The following is a 20,231-nucleotide window of genomic DNA, read 5'->3' on the forward strand; positions in this document are numbered from 1 at the left end:
CAGAAATGTCTTATTTACCTGAAAAATATTTCAGTTCTGAGGAGTCGAACTGAATATGAATGCATTATTTGTACTGTTTTCTTTGTTCATTCAACATTAACATTTTTAAATGTTTTTATTCATTTTATTCATTCACTACCTAATTATAAATTAAACCAAAAAAAAACAAAACATTGGAAAAATCATGCATCCATCCATTATTTACCACTTGTCCTGCACTTAGGCTGGCAGGGATGCCTGAGTCTAGCCAGTCGATCGCAGGGCCACATTTAGGGACAAATAAATATTTAACCTGTCAGTCACACATCTGGGAAATGTTTCCAGTTATTTTTCTAATTAGCCCTTTGCATGTTTTTTGACTGTGGAAGTAAACTGGAGAACCCAGAGGAGACCCATGCAGACACAGGGAAAACATACAAACTCCACAAAGAAAGGTCCCCTATGGGAATCAAACCAGGGTACTTTGTGCTGTGAGACAGAAGCGCTAACGACTGCGCCTGACTATATCTTTTTTAAATCACTATGGGAATCAGAACCAGGAAAATAGTAGAAAAGTGCATCATCAGGACTCGGGTTGCAAAGTGGGAACATCTGTTTTCTTCTGTCTTAATATAAGCAGTAGTGTTCTGTCTGGTTTCAGATTTAAATGTCATATAATATTCTTGACATAGTCTGAGAACCAGAGGCCAGTGACAAAGGTGACAGGCCTCTTGCATTAAAGTTCAATAACCCAAGGGAAGCAAGTTGATCAAAGATCAAGTCATTTCTGACACTAAATACGATTCTTTTAAACCTGCAGCAGAGAAGCTGGGCAGAGAAGAGAACAATTGTTGCCACACTTTTTTCTTATTTTATTCAGATCGTCAAATTAATATGTAACATAACATATAATTATATGCCAATTGGGATTTGTGAAAAAGATCCCATGGACTGGCCAAGTTGTTTTAATACAGCTTTTGGAAGAAACATTTATATTGTAATTATTTATTAAAATAATAATTATTCTCATACTTTTTCAAGATTATTTTATGACATTTAAATCTGTAATTAAATAAGCATTCTGTACTGTTTGTCATATGTTTTTTTTAGTGCATGTGTTTTGTTTCAAACCACAAGAGTTATGTAATGCGCGGACTTTCATCCAAAAGTTGTTGCAGCCATTAAACAATAATAACCAGTAAGATAGGCAGGAGTATGACAGCACCCATAAAAGAACAGCATATCTTGCAGGTTGAGTGTAAAAGGGGTTAAGGCTACAGTGTTTCCCTTGCAGTACAAGTCCAGGGGGGAAACTGCAGGTCATGTGATTTCCAGGAACTGCAGAATCTACTTTCGGTTTCCATTGAACATAAACCCCTTCTCATATCAATGTTCTTCATTGTGGAAGGACCATTCAGAGCCACCACACCGAGGTAAGCCCAGCACATTTGCATCACATTTGTATACGCACAGGAAAAGGTATATATATATGTGCACACACACAAACCTCTTTTCACACCTCTAGATTCCCACTCACCCTTACCTTTCCCCCTTTTCCTTAAAGTATCTCTATAACTGATTATAGTAATTGATCGCTACGCTTGCCTCATATGTAGCCTTGTGTTATTTTCCCTCTGTCATAGTACAGTCATTACTGCAACAGCAAAGAAGGGATATTAAATATGTATTGCCACATAGTTTTTCAGAATTTACAAACTCCCTATGTAGTAAGTTACCATTTTAAGCAAATTGCATAACTTTTTCATTTTTTTCATTCTATTATTGTTAATATATTTTATAAATGTATTTTGGATTTATCTGAGTACCTAAGAGTAGAAAAATAAGTGTGTGTGTGTGTGTGTGTGTGTGTGTGTGTGTGTGTGTGTGTGTGTGTGTGTGTATGAAGGCTTGTTTTTCCATCTGCAAATTCTGAATGTCTTCAGGTTAAACAGATAATTTGCAAAGTATTAACACCCTCACAGTTCTCTGCTCAGTTCTGTACAATAATATTTGTGTAAATGACTCAGCTGGACGGCCATAGAAAGTTTGCAGCGCAGCTCGAACTGTGACTCACCCATGAAATAATGATTGCTCCTCAGAGAAGGAGGAGTAGATAAGATGGACGGAGAGAAGACAGAAAGCATGTCATCAAGGAGACAGTCTGACGAGGAGCCTGCTGATGCACAAGACGCCAGTGACAAAGGTGAAAGGCATCTTTAAAATAATGTTTAACAACCCGAGGGAAGCAGGTTAACCAAAGATCAAGTCATTTCTGACACTAAATGTGATATTTCAAACCTGCAGCAGAGAAGCTAGGAAGAGAAGAGAACAATAGTTGCAAAACTTTTTACTTATTTTAATTCAGATTGTGAAATTAATATGTAAAATGTCATTAAAGGCCAACTGGGATTTGCAAATACAAAACATTAGTATGAAAATGAAAAGGACTTTACATTCAAAAAAAGTATCCATGTGTATTTCAGTGGGACATTTCATGGAATATAATTAAATCTTTTTATAGTTTTTATAATTTATGTTTTTATACTTTTTTTAAAGTCTTTATGATTAAAAACAATTACAGAAGCCATCTAATATGCATATTGTTAATTTGGTTTCTTCTTAAAAATTAGACTTGGTATGAATATAGTGTACCACCTGTAAGAAACATGATGTTTTTAGCGCCTGAGACATTTTTCAGACTTACTGCAGTTGTGACCAAACATTTCACAAATGGGTTGATATATGCGAACATGCATTTGTCCTCCAAGGCGGCAGCTGCGACACCGGTGAGTGTTCTGCGTCGGAGAACAACACGGCTGAGAACAACAGGCCTGGGAACAACTATCTGACGGACGAATGTAAGAAATTCTAAGTCTAATTTTTTTCCGAAAAAACCCTCTGCTCTTTAAAACGTTGTTGTTATTCGCTTCCTCCAGTCACACCTAAACTCACAATCGTCATCTTTGGGGAAACAAATTCCACTGAAATGGGACCAAGGAACCTCCTACTTGACCCCAACGATCAAACCAACATGGAGAGGTTCTCCTCCAAACTATACGACTTCTGCGGCCGTCACATATCAGTCATCAACATGCTCGGCCGACAAACGCTCCCTAAGCAGATACTGGAGAAGGGAGTCCACGCCTTCATTCTGATGGTGCCTCATGTTCTCCGTGACAGCACCTCATCCTCAGGGGAACGGCTATTGGAAAGGGCTCTTGGGAAAGAATCCCTCGCTTATTTACTGACGGTTGTAACTTACAGCAGAGAGGAAACGTATGAAAGCATTGAGGAAGAGCTGAGGCTCGATGTCAGCTTCAAAGAAAAGAGGTACCACGTGTGTGCAAGCAACATGGCGGATAAAAACGAAATCTTGGATTTATTAGAAAAAATTGATCTCATGGTTTTTGAAAATGACCCGTACTGCTTTACGGGACTGACGTGTGAGGACAACGCTGAGGAGGACGAATTCCTGCAGAACAGCGTGAGCCAAGAGGACGAAAACATGTATACCTCCGTCTGTCAGTCAGATCAAGGTAAGATTCGACATTGAATCACATTTTTGTGAGTGTGACCTGATGGTTTGTCAACCTACTGCTGAGGTCAATCAATCAACTTGTTAATCATTTGAATCACCAAGATGAAAGCACGTAAAAATACTGAATAGAGTTGCTATTAATTGTGAAATACAAACATTAACACTTCACTCTCTGCCCCAGATGGGATTCAGAGCAGCGCACCGGAAACTGAAGTAATGGTAAGTCTCTCACATGTAAAGAGCACAGTTTAAGCCTTTTGCCTGTTGGAGGTGAGGGGAGACAGCGGCTCCAAGGGCCGGCCAGACATCCCACCAGAACCTACATGTACTTCATGCAGCTCAGACCGATTGTGAACAATGTGATGAATTGATCATTTGGTTTAAAAACTTGGTTGCTTCTATAAAAGATAAATGAAATACATTCATGTGTTTTCTCAGAATGACTCCCACGAAAAAGACACCCGATACAAACCGTCAAAGGAACAACATGACACCAAGTCCGAGGTGGAATTCATGGAGGGTAAAAATAAAAAACATGGCAAAATGTGGATTTCATTAATACTATGCAAACGCAGTCCGATAATTCTCTTTCATGCATTTCAGTTGAGGAGCAGGGCGCTGCTGGAGAGAAGGTAGATGCAAAAATGTTTTCTTAATTCTCTATTTGTAAAAACTGGTTTCAAAGCAACACATTTTAACATAATATGATGTAAATCAGATTACATATTCAGATCTGTCTCAACACTGAAAGCCTCATTAACCAGATAATGTTCTTTATGCTGCAAATGCCATGGAATCAAAAATAAGCATTTTGTTTTCAGGGATGGTCCGCATGCCATAATTTCTAAAAGGTCACCACATTAGAAGTTAAACCAATAATTTTTTTGTTGTCTTTTTCACTTTGTAAAATAGCTCACCTGCTTTGCCTTTCACCCCGAAGGAAAGTCAAGATATCTTATTTCTTTTAAGGTTGTGAACAAAAGGGTAAATATCATCATGTGTTTTCCTAGAGTGAGACAGCCGGTGAGGAGAAGGAAGCGGAAACTACAAATGATGGTGGACTGGATGTTGACTTCAAGGAGAAAGGTAAGCAGTGAATTATTATAAGAATTTGAATACGCTCCTACGGATTTGTTCATATTTGAAATCCAAGTATCTACGACCAGAAAGATCACAGATATACCGATCTGCAGCCTCTGTTCCAACTGGGAATTCAATAGAAAAGCCAAGTCAGCACCTCAACTTTTAGGAGATGTTTTGAGTTGTTCCAGAATTGGCACAAAGTGTAAGCCTGTGCCAAAAAGTCAGGATCCACTGAAATGCCGTTGAATGTGTTTGAAGAGTCAAGTGAAAATCACATTTTATCTTAACCACAGTGTCCTCACTTCTAATAGCGAGCTTTCCAGAGCAGATATTATGACATATGTTCAGTGACAATATGGCATCTGAACGTCATGCTCCAGGTTACTGACTTTATCACCTGTTAGATATTGTCTAAAGTACAACGTTGATGAGAAACTGTATTGGATGACAATTTAAATTTGTGTCTTTGAATCAGTCGAGACTCCTCTGACAAGATCAGGGAGCTTGGGGGATCAGTCCGGAGCTCCTGTCTCAGCAGCAGCAGGGAAGAACCTTATGGTTCCTCCTGGACAGGCCAGTCATGGTTGTTCTTCCTCAGAGGCAGTTGAGGATGGAGACAAGAAGGAGGTAGGAAACTGATAGAGCGAAAAAATTAACACCTCCAGTTTGTTGTGAGACTTACTTTCAATAATTACAGCAGTCTGCGAAATTATCCGAAGACATCAAGACAAAGGAGCTGCATCAACGCGAAATCACATCACTGCTCTCCAAACTTCATCTTCAAGACAAATATCAGAAAAAGTTGACGACCGCAGATTTTCTTCAAATAACCCGACCGGTTAAACAGCTCCATGACTTGTCTGAGAAGGAGGTGGCGCATACCTACCTTCAGACGCTCATGATGTTAGATTACAGAGCCAGATATATTCACGTACGAAAAGAGACCCTTGACGTGAATCAATCGACGTCCGTTCAACTGACATTAGATACGCAAGAGATTGACTTTGACGCCTTTTTAAGTCCCGCCATAGATTCTTCTTTGACAGAACAGTCTCATGTGCATCCGATGGATGTCCAGATGGCAGTGTTTCACTGTGCAGACAACTTCCTCAAGCAGAAAATCATCACAAAGCTTTCACAATGCCAGTATGCCTTACCTCTGATCGTGCCTGATCCGTTCACCAGGGATATCAAATGTCCGATGTGGACCTTTCGACAAATAACAAAAAGCTGGAAGACAACTAAAGCGCCGCAAAATTCAAAGGCTGTCTCCGTGACGAGTGCACCCATCTGCAACACTAAGACGGCCATGGTGGCGTTTTTCCGCCTCGGCTCACTGTCTTTGTCGAAATCTCATTTGATGAACATGTTGATCAATGACCGTCACATGACCTTCTTCCATAGGCACAGTCCAGGTAGCACCAAATCCCGTCATTTGATAGAGGGTTTAGTGGAGATCGCATGGTACTGCCCTGCCGGGAAACCTAATGATGGCTTCACTGACTGCATCGCCTTCTGTAATCTTCGCGGAGATGCTCTGACATTTCAAAAACAACGTGACATACTGACTGACATGTCCTCGGTCAATGTCGTCCTCCTTCCGACTCTGGAAAAAGACAGCAAAAGTTGGACTGTCTTGTCTGATCTCCTCAAGTCTCCCAAACCTCTCATCTGTCTCACTACTGAGAATGATGGTGGGTCAGTCAAGCTTAAAGAAGGGAAATACAGACTAGGCCTGAAAGACAAAAGTCAGTCTGATGTGTCAGAACAACTGAAAGGAATCTTTACAGACATTTTGTCTGGACCATATAAGTCTTTCCAACTTGATACGATGGCTCACGTCCCCGGCCTAAAAGTGGATGAGGAAAACGCAAAATGCCAAAGAGGGAAATCAGCTGCTTTGAGAATTGTGGACCTGTTGAAGGAGATGGACGTTTCAAGTATAAAGGAGGTATATTTGCCGTGTCAAGCCACACTGTGGCATCAATGGTGCCAAATTAACAAAGCTCTGTATAACCTGAAAGGGCACATTGAAAAGGAAAGATGTCAAAGGCAAAATGAACTCAAGAACATACGGAAAGAACAATGTGATGTTTCTTGTAGTAACGTCATGCAGCTGTTCATCGACAGCCTCTTGACTTTGCAGTTGGAAGAGAAAGAGTATTTCCTGAAATGGTGCCAGGTCTTACTAGATGGCCTCTCCACAGGTGACCTCTCTTCAATTCTTGAGGAGTATGATGAGAAATGGTCTGAGGTCTTGGCTTTGAAAAGGAAGGCTCCCAAGTCCGATCATCTAATAAGCCAAAAAACCGACGCTCTTGAACAGATATCAGCAAAGCTGCAGTCAGCGACATTTGGTTTGGAGCACATTTTCAGAGAAATGGGTCAAATCTATGAAGCCCATGAAGACCTGCAAAGGCCACCTGGACCAACAGGCTGGTCAAAGTACCCGGAGCTGGCCGCTGAACTCATGATATCAGGGCACCCGATGGAACTGATGGATGGTGATGCGGGTCATGTGCCTTTAAAATGGATCATGGCTCTTTTAGAAGAAGTTAGCAAGAAATTGAACAACCCGCGGATCTTTGTTTTGTCAGTTATGGGCGTACAGAGCAGTGGAAAATCTACCATGCTTAACGCCATGTTTGGATTGCAGTTTGCTGTAAGCTCTGGCAGGTGCACCAAGGGGGCCTTCATGCAGTTGGTCAAAGTGTCAGAGGACATGAAGAGAGACTTTAACGTTGACTACATTCTGGTGGTAGACACCGAGGGACTTCGTGCTCTTGAGCTGGCGGGTAACGCCACTCTCCACCATGACAACGAACTGGCGACATTTGTCGTGGGACTGGGAAACATGACTCTGCTGAACATCTTCGGCGAGAATCCTGCCGAAATGCAAGACGTCCTGCAGATTGTTGTGCAGGCTATCATGAGGATGAAGAAAGTGAAACTTTCCCCAAGTTGTGTGTTTGTTCATCAGAATGTCACGGATATTGCAGCCGCAGAGAAAAACATGGACGGAAAGCGACGACTGCAGGAAAAACTGGACCAAATGGCCAAACTAGCTGCCGTGGAGGAGGTTTGTGATGCTAACTGCTTCAGTGATATCATTGCATTTGATGTGCAAAAAGATGTGAAATATTTCGCCCAGCTGTGGGAGGGTAGTCCACCCATGGCACCCCCGAATCCAGGTTATAGCGAGAGTGTCCAAGAACTGAAGCGCATCATCCTGTCAAAAGCAAAAAAGTCAAAGGGGATGACACTGTTAGCGTTCAAAACCAAAGTTCGGGACCTGTGGAATGCCCTTCTCAATGAAAACTTTGTTTTCAGTTTCAAGAACACACTTGAAATTGCGGTGTACAGAAAACTCGAGGCTCGATACGGGAACTGGACCTGGGCCATCAGAAGCGAAATGTTGACCATTGAAAACCAGCTTTACACAAGAATTGAAAATGGAAATCTTGACGCCGTTGAGTTGGGATATCTTCACAAACAAATCAGTCAAGCATATGATAAAATCAAAAACGATCTAACCACGCACTTTGATGATCCAAGAGACAAAGATGTGTTGGTTCAATGGCGAGGCCGTTTTGAAAACAAAATCAAGGAGTTTCGTGATGAACAAGTGAGTGCAGTCAAAAGAAAACTGGATGAAGTCATTCAGCAGAAAAGGGCTTGTAAAAAACTAGATGACAAGAAGATCGAGTTTGAAAACACACTTCTCCAGAGGAGCAAAGAGCTGGCTCATCAGTTAAAAAACAAGGACATGGAGGAAGAGGAACTTGAAAATCAGTTCAACCAAGTTTGGGACAAATGGGTGATTGAATTAACTGCAGACATCGAGCCCATCAAACCGATCAACCTCGAAAATGACACAGTCTGTATCCTTCTCGATCACGGTATTGAAATGATTCATATAGACGAGTCCAAACGTTCTGGAAACTATAAAAATATATCACGAATTGGGGATTTCTTTGAGTATGTGACCTTAAACAAGCATCAAGAGGACAAACAACAACAAGAAGGTGGAAAAAAGAGCAACAGAAAACAGCAGGGGACATCTTTTTGGTCATTGCCATGGATAGGTTTCCAAAAGATGCTTGGATATGGAAAAGTGAAAGAAAGAGAGGCACTCAAAGCAAGAAAAGATTTTCCATTTGAGGAACAGAACAGTATCAGGAGCTTCATTGATAACATTGAAGAAATGGCCATTGCCACGATTGAAAGCAAACCTGTCACGGCAAGAGGCTACAGTCCCACCTACTTGCAAGAACTGGCCAAGACTGTGGGAGATCGTTTGGCAGAATTTGAATTTCCAAAGAAATATGCTCTCAAGAAGGAGTTCAAAGTTGACCTCTTGCTGTATGTATTTGATATAGCCTCCACTAAGCTTTTGGCATCCCATAAGAAATTCATAATGAACAATGATGCGGTGACTTTTGTGAAAAGCAAAAAAACACAAAATTACAACATCTTTAAAAGCTTCTTCAAAGGAAACTCATCAGCTGTGGTTCTAGGAGAGATGATCTGTGAGAAACTGAAGGGCTCCGCTATCGAGGCTGCATGCAACAAGGCCGCCATTGATCTAGCTGGGGAGATGAAATGCAGTGTACCAGCATTTAACGGGAACAGGCAAAACCTGGAGAAACATGTGTTAAAGTATCTGGCGGAGAAAGAGAACTTTGAGGAATTCATCGCCTATATTTCCCACCCAGGGAGGGTAGTAGAAGCCTTCATAAGAGAAGAGGTCAAGAAATATATCTTTACAAAAGGCAAGAAAAAAGCAATGAGTATATTCAATAAAAATGCCGAAATCATCAATTACCTTCTCAATCAAGCTACGTTTACTGCCACAGACATGGTCAAAAAGAAGAGAGGAGACACAGAGATGTGGCTGAAGGAATTTTCTCGTTTGGTAAAAGATGAACTGACATTCGACACCATTTGTGCCAGAAATTTCTGTGACATAAACAACTTTGACTTTCTCAAGGATGAGGTCAATAAGGGGTTGGTAACTATCAACAAGGAGATGAGCAGCTTCTCCATGAAGAACATGGAGGACTTCAGGCTGCAGCCTGATCAAATCCTAATTGAGCAGCTCTGTAAGGTCTGCTGGGTTCAGTGTCCATTCTGTGCGGCAATCTGCACTAACACGCTAGAAGACCACAGCCCTGATGATCACAGCGTTCCTTTCCATCGACCCTCAGGAATCAACGGCTGGCACTACAGGGGCACGGTGGAGATGTCCGTAAACTTCTGTACAAGTAATGTTGCAAGCAACCGCAGTTTTTACCCCGATCACGATTCAAAGGAATCCGTTCCTTTCAAACAGTACAGAACCGGTGGCCCAAAATACGCCGAATGGAACATCACCCCTGACGAATCTAAGCTCGCATACTGGAAGTGGTTTGTGTGTCGCTTTCAAGCTGAGCTGGAAAATCACTACAACTTGAAATTTGAGCACAAGGGAGAAATACCTGCGGAATGGAGAACACACACCAAAGAGAAAGCCATCAGCAGTTTGGATGAAATGTGTGAGTGAAATGAGACGAGAGCACTCAAACCAAAGGTAGTTTAGTCTTTGTGAGGCAAAGACTAATGAAATATAAACTAATTACTTTATTGCCTACAACCATACCATAATCTTGATGTTGGTATGGGAACAGTATAAATTGTGCAAGTTGATTTTATAGATAAGAAAAGGGAACCATATCCAATCATTGTGCTGCAGTATTACAGAATTCCTTCTGTATTCCTCATATACAACTTACATATCAAGTCGAAGAATCATTCATTCCTGGGACAAAATCCTAAGATTACATCAAGAAAGAACTATAAGTCTAATGTTCAGAAGGGCAGACATTTACTAGAAATTAAACGTTCGTGTCAGTTATGGACTGTTTACATTTTCTCTGACATGAATTTTTACAATAAAAGTTATGTTAGGAGCGCCACGTGAATCATTATCGACATGTGGCAATGGCTTGAATTTTTGTTGTTATACCGTCCTTTTGTGAGGGGTCCTCTGGAATGTGAGTGGCCAGGAAGTTACACAATCCAGTGATGCAAGGACTTTAAAACATGGGATATAGACTTAAGGATTTTTTTAAGGGGGACTCAATGTGCCATCAAGTATAAGCTTGGTCGTGTTTTCATGTTGCCAAATGTTTAGTAAGCAATAATTTTTACGGAAGCCTCGAGATGGGTTTACAGCTGGTGAAATGGGCTTCGGCCATGATCCTGTCCTTTATGTATTCAAATAAAAGCCTGAGCAATACTCCAATACGCCTCGTCATTACTGAAGCTCAAGAACCACTGTAATATGAATCAAGTTAGTTAGTGACTTTCTTGTTGTTCTCTTACACCAGCTACTTGGATTTGCCTAATATTTGCAGCAAACCTCTGAGCTGCCAGATCCCATTCACCACTAGGTGGTGACCAGTAGACAACCCCGCTCCCCTCCTCTTCACAGCATCAGAGACTTGAAGCCGCAGATCTGATGATACGCCAACAAATTAAATTAGCGGGGCTCTTTGGGCTCAAGTGTTCTGGCAAAATGTATACATTGCGTTTGCCATCACCAGTCTGTACCTTAGACAGAAGTCCAACGATAAAACACCAGGCAGGTTTAAATCCAATGGGATGATCATCCTAATCAACTCTTTCCAAGTTCCTCCATTGTTTCTCACGTGGGCATTCAGATCTCCAAGCTGACCCTAGGAGTCATCAAGTGGAGCGCCGACCTTGCAGCAATCACTCTTTGAATGATATGGCGAAATTACTGAAAGAGGAAAGGGTTTGAAGCTGTAAAAAAAAGAAGCTGCGATTCCATTTCCATCTGTGTCTATTCTAGAATTTAAAAAGCATCAGTCTAATTTTTGTTTGTATGTGTGTGTTCAGTGACGATTTGTTCAGGAGTTATGGGTGAAAGATAATATTAGAAGTTGATCACTCAAATTAAAATTCACTTCAGATGGATTTAATGGCCCACAGTGTTCAAACGCTAAATATAAAGCATTAGTTTTAGATTTGGGCAAAAAAATTAGATGAGAAGTGGTATAAAATGAGCAGGTGCAGCATATTAGTAGAAATCAGCGGTGAATGTTTGCTAGTGTGTGTGTGTGTCTTCATGCTGCTGTGTCATGACAGGACAAGATGTGAATCGCAGCTCAATTCTAACCCTCTTATTACCTTTCAAGAAAAATAAAATCCTGTAGAATTCTACAAATAAAAAGAAACTTCAAAGAAAAACAAGAAAATGCCTTTGAATTCAAGCTATTTTGTATTTTGGAGAATAACAGAAATACTAGAACAAAGAGAAAATGGTATATGGAAGATATTAAGGTTCAATAAGTTCATTCTTCTTACAATAGATGACAAAGGCTCATCTGTAACCACAGTATGTAAGCTGCTGTGGCCCTTAGCTGATCTTCAAACAAGTTAGTTTAAAGTCTCCGGTCACTCTGATATATTTGATAACGTCCATGCCGACACGGTTGGGGAACTGGACCTCCTGTCCATCAGGAAGCTCCACTTCAAATGAATCACCAGCAAGCTTCAACACAATCTAAAACAGAAAATAAATGAAAAGACAAACTTGGCAACAAGAGTGTCTAAATTTCTATGTGATGATTTTTAAATACACTTAGGGTTTTCAAGATGTCTCCTCATGACCTTTTTGGCCCGGCCGTTCACCTGAATTTTTTTTCCTTACCTTGACGTTTGCACCCCTTTGTAAGGGGTTGTAGGTTTCCCTTTTCTCATCACCCCAGCAGCCATCGGTCTTGGAGTTACACACAAGAACAGATCCGTCAGCGTCATCATGGAAACGCGGGTTGAAATGCAGTGCCAGTTCATCTTCATTGTAGCCAAGGTCAATCTGGAATCTTTGTGGACCAGAGGTTATATAGGAAAATCTCAAAATGTTGCAAACATTCAATGCTGAGTGCACTCTCCGCAATTCTGAGACAAGTCAAATTTGCACATCATTCAATCCTATTGAGCTGCTAATCATTTAGCTTACCTTTCAGCATCGTGCAGAACCTCTCCTTTGATTTTCAACTGATCGCCAACTTTTAGATATGCATTGTTCAACTCGAGCTTCTGTGAAACAAGTGTAAATTTATGATTTCAAAAAGTGAGTCATGTGATTAGTCATGACATTTAAAGGGTCAGACCCATTGTGTCTTTTTACCAGGAGTAACTTACCATGCTCATTTTGCACTGCTGTGTGAGGAAAAACTCAGAAGGAAGGCAAAATGGAAGCTGGACCTTGTAGGTTCGAGGAGCAAAGTACTGTAAGTGAAGACAGTGGGGTTTCAATCAATTTATGACTCCGCAAGAAAGCTTCAGTGACAAGACTACAGCGTCAACAAATCATCATCGTCACTGTCAATCACAGAGCTCATTCCACTTTGGAGGCTACACTGTCACACCACCTAAATGACATCACTTATCTCCTTTATCACTTTAGCGCTAGATAAGGGTCTTCCATTCGAGTCAATTATTGTCACTTTTGAAGAGCCATTAGAATCAATTTAAATTTGGAGGTTGTGAAAAGATAGTTTTGATTACTGACTTCTCAAGCTTCTCATCCTGTTGGTCAACTGAATACATTTTAGTGAACTACTTCCGTATTAATATTTATTTAGATTGGATTTAGAAAAGATTTGTTATCACAGTCTGGTGGAACTACGCAATTTTTCTGAAGATAAAAAACTAAACATTTCCAGCCCAGACAGTTAGATGTATTGAATTTAATTGCATCATCACTCACTCATTATCTCATTGCAATTGAAATGAATTAATGATTCGATTTTTGTATTTAAAATAAAAGAAAATCAGTAACATGAATACCCTCAATCCTGTTGTTCAATTTAACTTTTTTTTTTCGATAGGATGCAGCTTGACTTAATAAAACAAATAGATCAGACATTATTTTGTAACTTTCTAATTTTCATATGAGAAAGTAGAATGTGGTTTTAGTGAAATCTAAATCAGATGTCAAAACGTGTATATTGCACAGAATGCAGAAAAACAAGAAAAGTAAACAAACGTGATGAGTACAGCCTTGTCCTCCTTCGTCACATTGTGAAATGGCCACCCATGCAACTGATCTCAGTAAAATGATGAAATTTACAACCGCATTAGTAATAATAATGATTATGTTGTATTCTCAGTCTAACATATTCTCACGTTTACAATACCATTTAGGTCGGAACTACTTCTTCTACTTACCGGAAGTGACGCCACAAAATGTAAACAAACTGTCAATGGATTCGTCAGTGGATTTAGCAAATTCCACATTTAGCGCTAAATCGAACGCTTTATGACAATTGTTCGTTTTGACACAAGCCGATGGACATCTAAACTGGACCCTGAACAAGAGCTCTGGAATAGGTAACTGAACGAAAAAGTAAAAGGGAGTTATTCCATCTGCTATTCGGCTACATTTCAAGCTAGCGGCTAATTGGTTGATATTAGCAAGCAATTTTCATGGATTTGTCCTCGTAACTAAACTGAAGTCCTTCCAGCAGCCAAAAATAAAATAAAAAAAACGAAAACGTCCTGAGCTGCTGTTTAACTGCTGCGTTTGAGTTATTTGTTGTGGCTAACCTTGAGGGGTCCACCCCAAATTAGATTACCAGCTGTTTGTCCACCTGCTGCAGGTTTACTCTGTCCAGACGTCAGCTGTAATGAATTGAACTGGGCAAGAGTCGTTCTGTCCACGAAATCTTATTGACTATTTCACCGAAAGTCCGATTTACTTTCTTGGACTTTCACATTCGCGCATTCTGAGTGGAAATCTCAGTAATCCAGTGTTTACGGTCATGGATTTTTTTTAACCAACAGATATTCTGAGGTCAGAAGCGACGCTGTGCTGCAATGTTTACAGACATGGACTATGAACTGGAGGAGGACAAATTGTGAGTTTCACTTTTGGCGTCATTTTTTTCATGAGTTCCATCCCCCCATCAAATACATCCCATTGAAGTGTCCCAATTCATAGTACAATTACTAATCATAAGCCTCACAGGTGTAATTATTGCTACATATGAAATAAAAAGTACCTTATAACTAACTGTTATTGTCTTTGCTTAGCCATCAGTAGGTTATAAGTATTGTCTAGTGGGAGATACAAACTCTTCACCCTGCAAACAAGAAACTGTTCTTTTTTCCTTTCATTGTTTTCAGGGGAATACCAACAGTACCTGGCACTGTGAGTCTTAAGAAGGATGCTAATAATCTTATCGGGATCAGCATTGGGGGCGGCGCACAATACTGTCCTTGTCTTTACATCGTTCAGGTAAATCAAGTATTAAAAGTTTCTTTTTTTTTTTCTTTTAAAAGCATATTATGTTGCTTTAATTTTAATCAATCATAAATGTGAATATTCAGCATCACAGCACCTTTTTAAGGATGTTGCTCCTGTTGTCGGGCAGGTCTTTGATAACACTCCCGCAGCTCTTGATGGGACGCTTGCAGCAGGGGATGAAATCACAGGTGTGAACGGCAAACCGGTGAAAGGAAAGACCAAGGTTGAGGTGGCCAAGATGATCCAAGCTGTCCAGGTAAACTAGTGCCACGAAAGGATCACTGACTGAAATTATTCACAACCCAGAATTTAAAATATTTTGAAGTTTAAAGTCTGTTAAAACACAATAGCAACTGCACATTCCTGTTATCTGACCTACTATGTAATGATTGCCAGGATAGACAATGATTTGCAGGCAAATGGGAAATAAAAATAAGGCACATATGTTTCAACTATAAGGTCATATTATACATTCTACATTCACTAATAGAAAACATTAAAATAGTTAGAACTACTCACAGGTTATGTTTTCCAGCAGGGCTGCACATAGATCTGAAACTCCAAAGATTGTGAAAACAGTTACAACCCCATAGATGTGTATGTCTACACTGCAGTTTGTAAAAGGGTCAGGACAATAGCTAACAAGGTTTAACGTGACGTAACCTCCGCTGAGCAGCTCTGTTGGTTTTGCCTCCATTGTTGGCTGCGGGGAAATTCAAAGACTGTGAATAGTGAGTTACAGAAGGGGTTCAGTGTGGCTTTAAAGGATTATAGTCACATATTCAGTGGAACAGCAACCACTACATTTTGTCCTCGACCTTTTCCCCCTTACATAGTTACATCCATATATGTATTTTATGATTTGTATGATATTAAATAAGTGGAAGACAGAGCACTTAGTAGAAATGTGTTTTTTTTGTGGATGCAATGATCTATTTCTGGATTTGACTTTCCTTTTCATCATTTCATAGGGTGAAGCAATAATTCACTATAACAAACTGCAAGCAGACCCAAAACAGGGGAAGTCTCTGGATATAGGTTTGTCCTCTGACAGACACACACTAAACCAGGGCCAAATTAAATGCTAAAATCCTCTCACTACAGTTTGACACAAAACATTTGTATCTCACCAAAACCAGTATTTTAAAATGTGGTAGCTACAGACAGTGGTCATGTTTATATGGTATCAGTGTATTGTTGGTTCAGGACTCCCAAGCTCGAGAGTTAGCAGCAAGGAGTACCACAATTTTGCCAATGACGGGTATGTTCCCAGTGTGCAAAAATAACACTGGTGTCAGAAATTCCATTGCACCAGTTAATTAAATTCACCAGGTTAGTGAGTTAAACAGATGAAAACAAAAGTTGGAATAATGTACCTGGAGGAATCACCGCCGGGATTGGTCAAGTATTTACGCTTTTCAGTTACATTTTACATACAAAAAAAAGTCAATAGCATATACGCAGGAGAACGGTAGCATTTGGTGGTTGATGTCTCTGTTTTGACCCGGCTTAAGATATTAAAAATATGAATACGTTAATCTGCCTGCCAAATGATTTGGTATTAAAATCCGCCGACTACGTTGGATTTTACTGCTTCACTGCTATATCCTAAACTAAGGGTAGGCTTCTCCAAGGTACAGAGCGCTCAGTGATCATTTTATGTATGCTGGTCTGGCTTTATTTGATATATATATATATATATATATATTTATTTCCATTAATTTACATAACTTTTGCCAAGGGATGTGATGTGGATTTGATACATGTTTCTGTGTTTCAGTGCTGAAAAAAGTCAAGCACCGGCTGGTAGAGACCATGAGTTCAGGCACAGCAGATGCTCTTGGCCTTAGCAGAGCTATTCTATGCAATGGTGAGATTATTGTGTTTTTTAGACTCATTGAATTGGGAGATGTTCTATAACTTTACCAGTTACAAATCTAGAAAATAAAGTCATTTTATTTTTCAGATGGATTGGTCAAAAGACTGGAAGAACTAGAGAAGACAGCCGAGCTCTACAAAGGTTAAAGAATACTCAAAATCAAACATTTGTTTTCTCATTGCGTTGGACCAAAATATCAATTTTGCTGTTTGTTCAAACATAATTATTCCCTCCTGTTTGGATGTAGGGCTGATGGAGCACACCAAGAGGCTGCTCCGAGCTTTCTTTGAGCTTTCCCAAACGCACAGAGGTCAGAAAACAGAGTCTTCATTGCTTTGCTTTTTTTTTTTTTCTTCTTTGTACAATTGATATGTAAGGAGGAAGGAATAGAGATCATCGTAATGGCTCTGAGCTCTTAACTATAGTCAAATCCAGTTCCACCTGGTTTCAACATCAGTCTGAAGTGATATGATCCATAACGAGCAGCTCTATCTATCCTCTGCATCTAATGGCATTTTGCATTTTGTATTAAGACCCTGACTGTTTTGCAACCTGACAACCATCATGAGGAGACATAATAGTAACTGCTTGTTTTTTTCCCCCCATTTGGTTTACCTGAATACAGAGAGCCATTTACTGTGGATGAGCTACTGTTTTTAAGTAGGAGACTGACCTGGCTTTGTTTCTCCTATTCCCTCTCCATCAAGAAATAGAAACTTAATATAGGGGCTTTCTGATTCATAATTATTAAAATCATAATACATTACCGTAAATGTTTTCTCAGCTGACAATTGATCACTCGGGACACTTGATCCTCCCATGTCTCAACCTGTGATTGAAATTCGATATTCTCCTGTCACAGCATTTGGCGATGTTTTTTCTGTCATTGGCGTTCGAGAGCCCCAGGCTGCCGCCAGTGAGGCCTTTGTGAAGTTTGCAGATGCTCACCGGAGCATCGAGAAGTATGGCATTCACCTACTCAAGACAATCAAGCCTGTGAGTACAGATAGAAAGAAAAAAAGTGTATGAGTGAAAGATTGTCTTCTTGAAACTTGTGTTCATGGATTCATCTTTCCATGGCTTGGATATTTTTCTGCAGATGCTTCATGACTTGAACACGTACCTTCACAAGGCCATACCAGACACGAAGCTCACCATCCGCAAATATCTGGATGTGAAGTTTGAGTATCTGGTAAAGTGCAACATGCAGCTCAGACACCTGTGAACGACCTGTGAAAATGTTAAATATTTTTGTGGGACAAGCAGTAACAGTCCCAACTCCCTATTTCCCTTTCAGTCGTACTGTTTAAAGGTGAAGGAGATGGATGATGAAGAATACAGTAGCATTGTAAGTTGTCTGCTCAGATCCATGAGCATAAAAGTAATCATAAATACAGCGGTTTCCTTCAAAGTCCTCCATTTTAACTGACTGCATCAACTTCAGCTCATCTGCTTCTATTAACAGGCTCTGGTAAAATAATTCAGAGAGAAATAAAAAAAAAAAAAAAAAAAAAGTTGGCCTGTGCTTTGTTTTTCATGGAGCTTTGATGGACTTTATGTATTAGGTACTTTTGAAGTGTGAGTCCAACCTACGATTACAGTCCTACTTCTTCCAGGCCATGGGCGAGCCACTGTATCGGGTGAGCACTGGGAACTACGAATATCGGCTGGTGCTGCGATGTCGACAGGAGGCTCGCGCTCGCTTTGCTAAGATGAGGAAGGATGTTCTGGAGAAGTTAGAACTGCTGGATCAGAAACATGGTTTGTTTATTTATTTATCTATTTAAATCAATCAAAGTCAACAGGTTATAATGGTTTTAATCTGATTCTCACTCAGTGTAGAAGTGGACTCTGTCACTTTTGTCTATATCCAGTTTCATGATTGTCTGTTGCTTGTTTACTGAGAGAATCCAGGTCAACTTAAATTCTTACGATGATCACATCTCTGAACTGAGCTCGACCAAACTACCTACTCGAGTTACCAACTCATTAGTTAGGTCTCCATCTTTGATACTTATTGAGTCAACGCTTCAGATAAAATTTTAAGTGATTTTTTTTTTTTTTCTCTGTTGAAATTATTCAGTATTTAGATATGAAGTCAAATATGTCAGATTATATCAAGAGAATATTGTTTTCTGTTCAGGTGACTCATCCTATCCGTCATGTAATAGTCAAGTCTCTTCTACTTTTCTTCTTCTTAACTTTCAGTCCAGGACATTGTGTTCCAGCTACAGCGCTTTGTGTCTGGCATGTCTCATTACTACGATGAGTGCTATGCAGTCCTAAAGGAAGCGGACGTCTTCCCCATAGAAGTGGACCTTTCACGCACCATGATTAACTACAACAGTCCATCATTCACCTATACTGAGGATGATGAGGAGGACGGCGGCAGGGCAGGAGAGGTGGGCGGAAGCAACTTGTGCAGACAAGCAGAAAATGGTGCTGAGAAACTCATTGATGACGACTGAAGAACAGTGTACAGTTGCTATAACTGCTCTTCCTCTGTATTAAATGTTCACTCCTTCCTAAGCAGGGACTGTCAGAGGGGGAAAAGGGCAGCTTCAAAGAAGAATACAACTAAAATGCTGCTTGTATCTTTGTTTGTCATGATTTCATGGTGGAATACTTAAAGGAGAGACTTCTGGCTTCACTGGAACATTACATAATATGAAACACTCATCTGAACCTTTTGGAGGATTTAACAAAAAAACGCTAATAGGCTGTGTTTGTAATGAGTTTTGGCTGTGCTGAATTGTGTGGGTTGTGGGCTATTAAGTTATACCTTATTTGAAAGTGTTTCTGTTATTTCATTTCCTAAGAACTTTTGGCCAGGGATTTATGTGGCTGCCTAAGCTGCCTTTTGTTAATAGTCTAGAGATTTTCTGTCTTTATTGTACCAATGAACTTGTAAATTACACTGATGCATAACAGTGTAAATGGTGGGCTTGATTCTGCTCTTATATAAAGGTTTGCTTTGTTTCAGTGCAATCATCCTCTTGCCGTTGATAGCAGCATGATGAATGGATATTTCATTTTGTATGTCAGAAGCTTCACAACCAGTTTTTGGTTTTCTAAATCAAACTTAATTCCATTTGTAAGTTGTCAACTTAGCTCATATTTTGCTTGCTTCTCCATGACTTTAATTCCAGGCGTGGCTAGCACTCAGGTGATGTCTTGTTCTGGGGCCAGGGAGCCAACAGCTGCTCACAGATTTGCTTATGGCTTCATTGTGCTTTGGAAATGGTTGAAAAGTCAACCACTACATATAACCGGGTCTTAAAAAGTCAGTTAACGTTTTCCACTTTATTTATAGTTTAGTCAAAATATATTCGAGGATGGTTAAATGGCATAAATCATGAAGATGAAAAAAATTGAAGTGCTTTACAATAAAATGATTATACCTCTCATGACGTCTCAAACGGTGCTGTTATTCTGTA

The 20,231-nt window shown here is 40.0% G+C and overlaps 3 protein-coding genes across 7 annotated transcripts; 2 read left to right on the forward strand and 1 right to left on the reverse strand.

Annotated features, from left to right (window-relative positions):
- Nucleotides 1-1,356: 1,356 nt before the first annotated feature.
- LOC147220818 (interferon-induced very large GTPase 1-like) lies at nucleotides 1,357-10,877 on the forward strand. Its single transcript, XM_086170154.1, has 10 exons — nucleotides 1,357-1,412; nucleotides 2,079-2,182; nucleotides 2,748-2,837; nucleotides 2,916-3,515; nucleotides 3,699-3,736; nucleotides 3,956-4,037; nucleotides 4,121-4,149; nucleotides 4,528-4,603; nucleotides 5,076-5,227; nucleotides 5,298-10,877. The coding sequence occupies exons 1-10, from the start codon at nucleotides 1,369-1,371 to the stop codon at nucleotides 10,140-10,142; spliced, it is 6,060 nt and encodes a 2,019-aa protein (XP_086026280.1). The 5' UTR covers nucleotides 1,357-1,368; the 3' UTR covers nucleotides 10,143-10,877.
- Nucleotides 9,851-15,139, reverse strand: LOC147220819 (galectin-2-like). Of its 5 annotated transcripts, XR_015107909.1 has the most exons (6): nucleotides 15,010-15,139; nucleotides 12,809-12,895; nucleotides 12,624-12,703; nucleotides 12,315-12,486; nucleotides 11,969-12,167; nucleotides 9,851-11,381 (listed from the first exon to the last, which is right to left on the reverse strand). XR_015107909.1 is itself a non-coding variant. In XM_086170158.1 (5 exons), the coding sequence occupies exons 2-5, from the start codon at nucleotides 12,815-12,817 to the stop codon at nucleotides 12,021-12,023; spliced, it is 408 nt and encodes a 135-aa protein (XP_086026284.1). In that variant the 5' UTR covers nucleotides 12,818-12,895; nucleotides 15,010-15,139; the 3' UTR covers nucleotides 11,870-12,020. The 5 variants fall into 5 exon arrangements, 4 of the variants coding, with proteins under 4 accessions (XP_086026284.1, XP_086026286.1, XP_086026285.1 ...); XM_086170158.1 differs by lacking the exon at nucleotides 9,851-11,381 and having other exon boundaries at nucleotides 11,870-12,167; XM_086170160.1 differs by lacking the exons at nucleotides 9,851-11,381; nucleotides 15,010-15,139 and adding an exon at nucleotides 14,216-14,427 and having other exon boundaries at nucleotides 11,870-12,167.
- On the forward strand, nucleotides 13,861-20,198 carry pick1 (protein interacting with prkca 1). Its single transcript, XM_086170157.1, has 13 exons — nucleotides 13,861-13,999; nucleotides 14,453-14,526; nucleotides 14,795-14,906; nucleotides 15,043-15,171; nucleotides 15,887-15,953; nucleotides 16,696-16,785; nucleotides 16,882-16,935; nucleotides 17,042-17,104; nucleotides 17,657-17,790; nucleotides 17,894-17,986; nucleotides 18,092-18,142; nucleotides 18,411-18,555; nucleotides 19,003-20,198. The coding sequence occupies exons 2-13, from the start codon at nucleotides 14,486-14,488 to the stop codon at nucleotides 19,260-19,262; spliced, it is 1,239 nt and encodes a 412-aa protein (XP_086026283.1). The 5' UTR covers nucleotides 13,861-13,999; nucleotides 14,453-14,485; the 3' UTR covers nucleotides 19,263-20,198.
- Nucleotides 20,199-20,231: the final 33 nt, after the last annotated feature.

Source organism: Fistularia commersonii, chromosome 23 (genome assembly GCF_037954325.1).
Source record: "Fistularia commersonii isolate RoL2024-O1a breed Wild chromosome 23, RoL_Fcom_v1.0, whole genome shotgun sequence".
Taxonomy (NCBI): domain Eukaryota; kingdom Metazoa; phylum Chordata; class Actinopteri; order Syngnathiformes; family Fistulariidae; genus Fistularia; species Fistularia commersonii.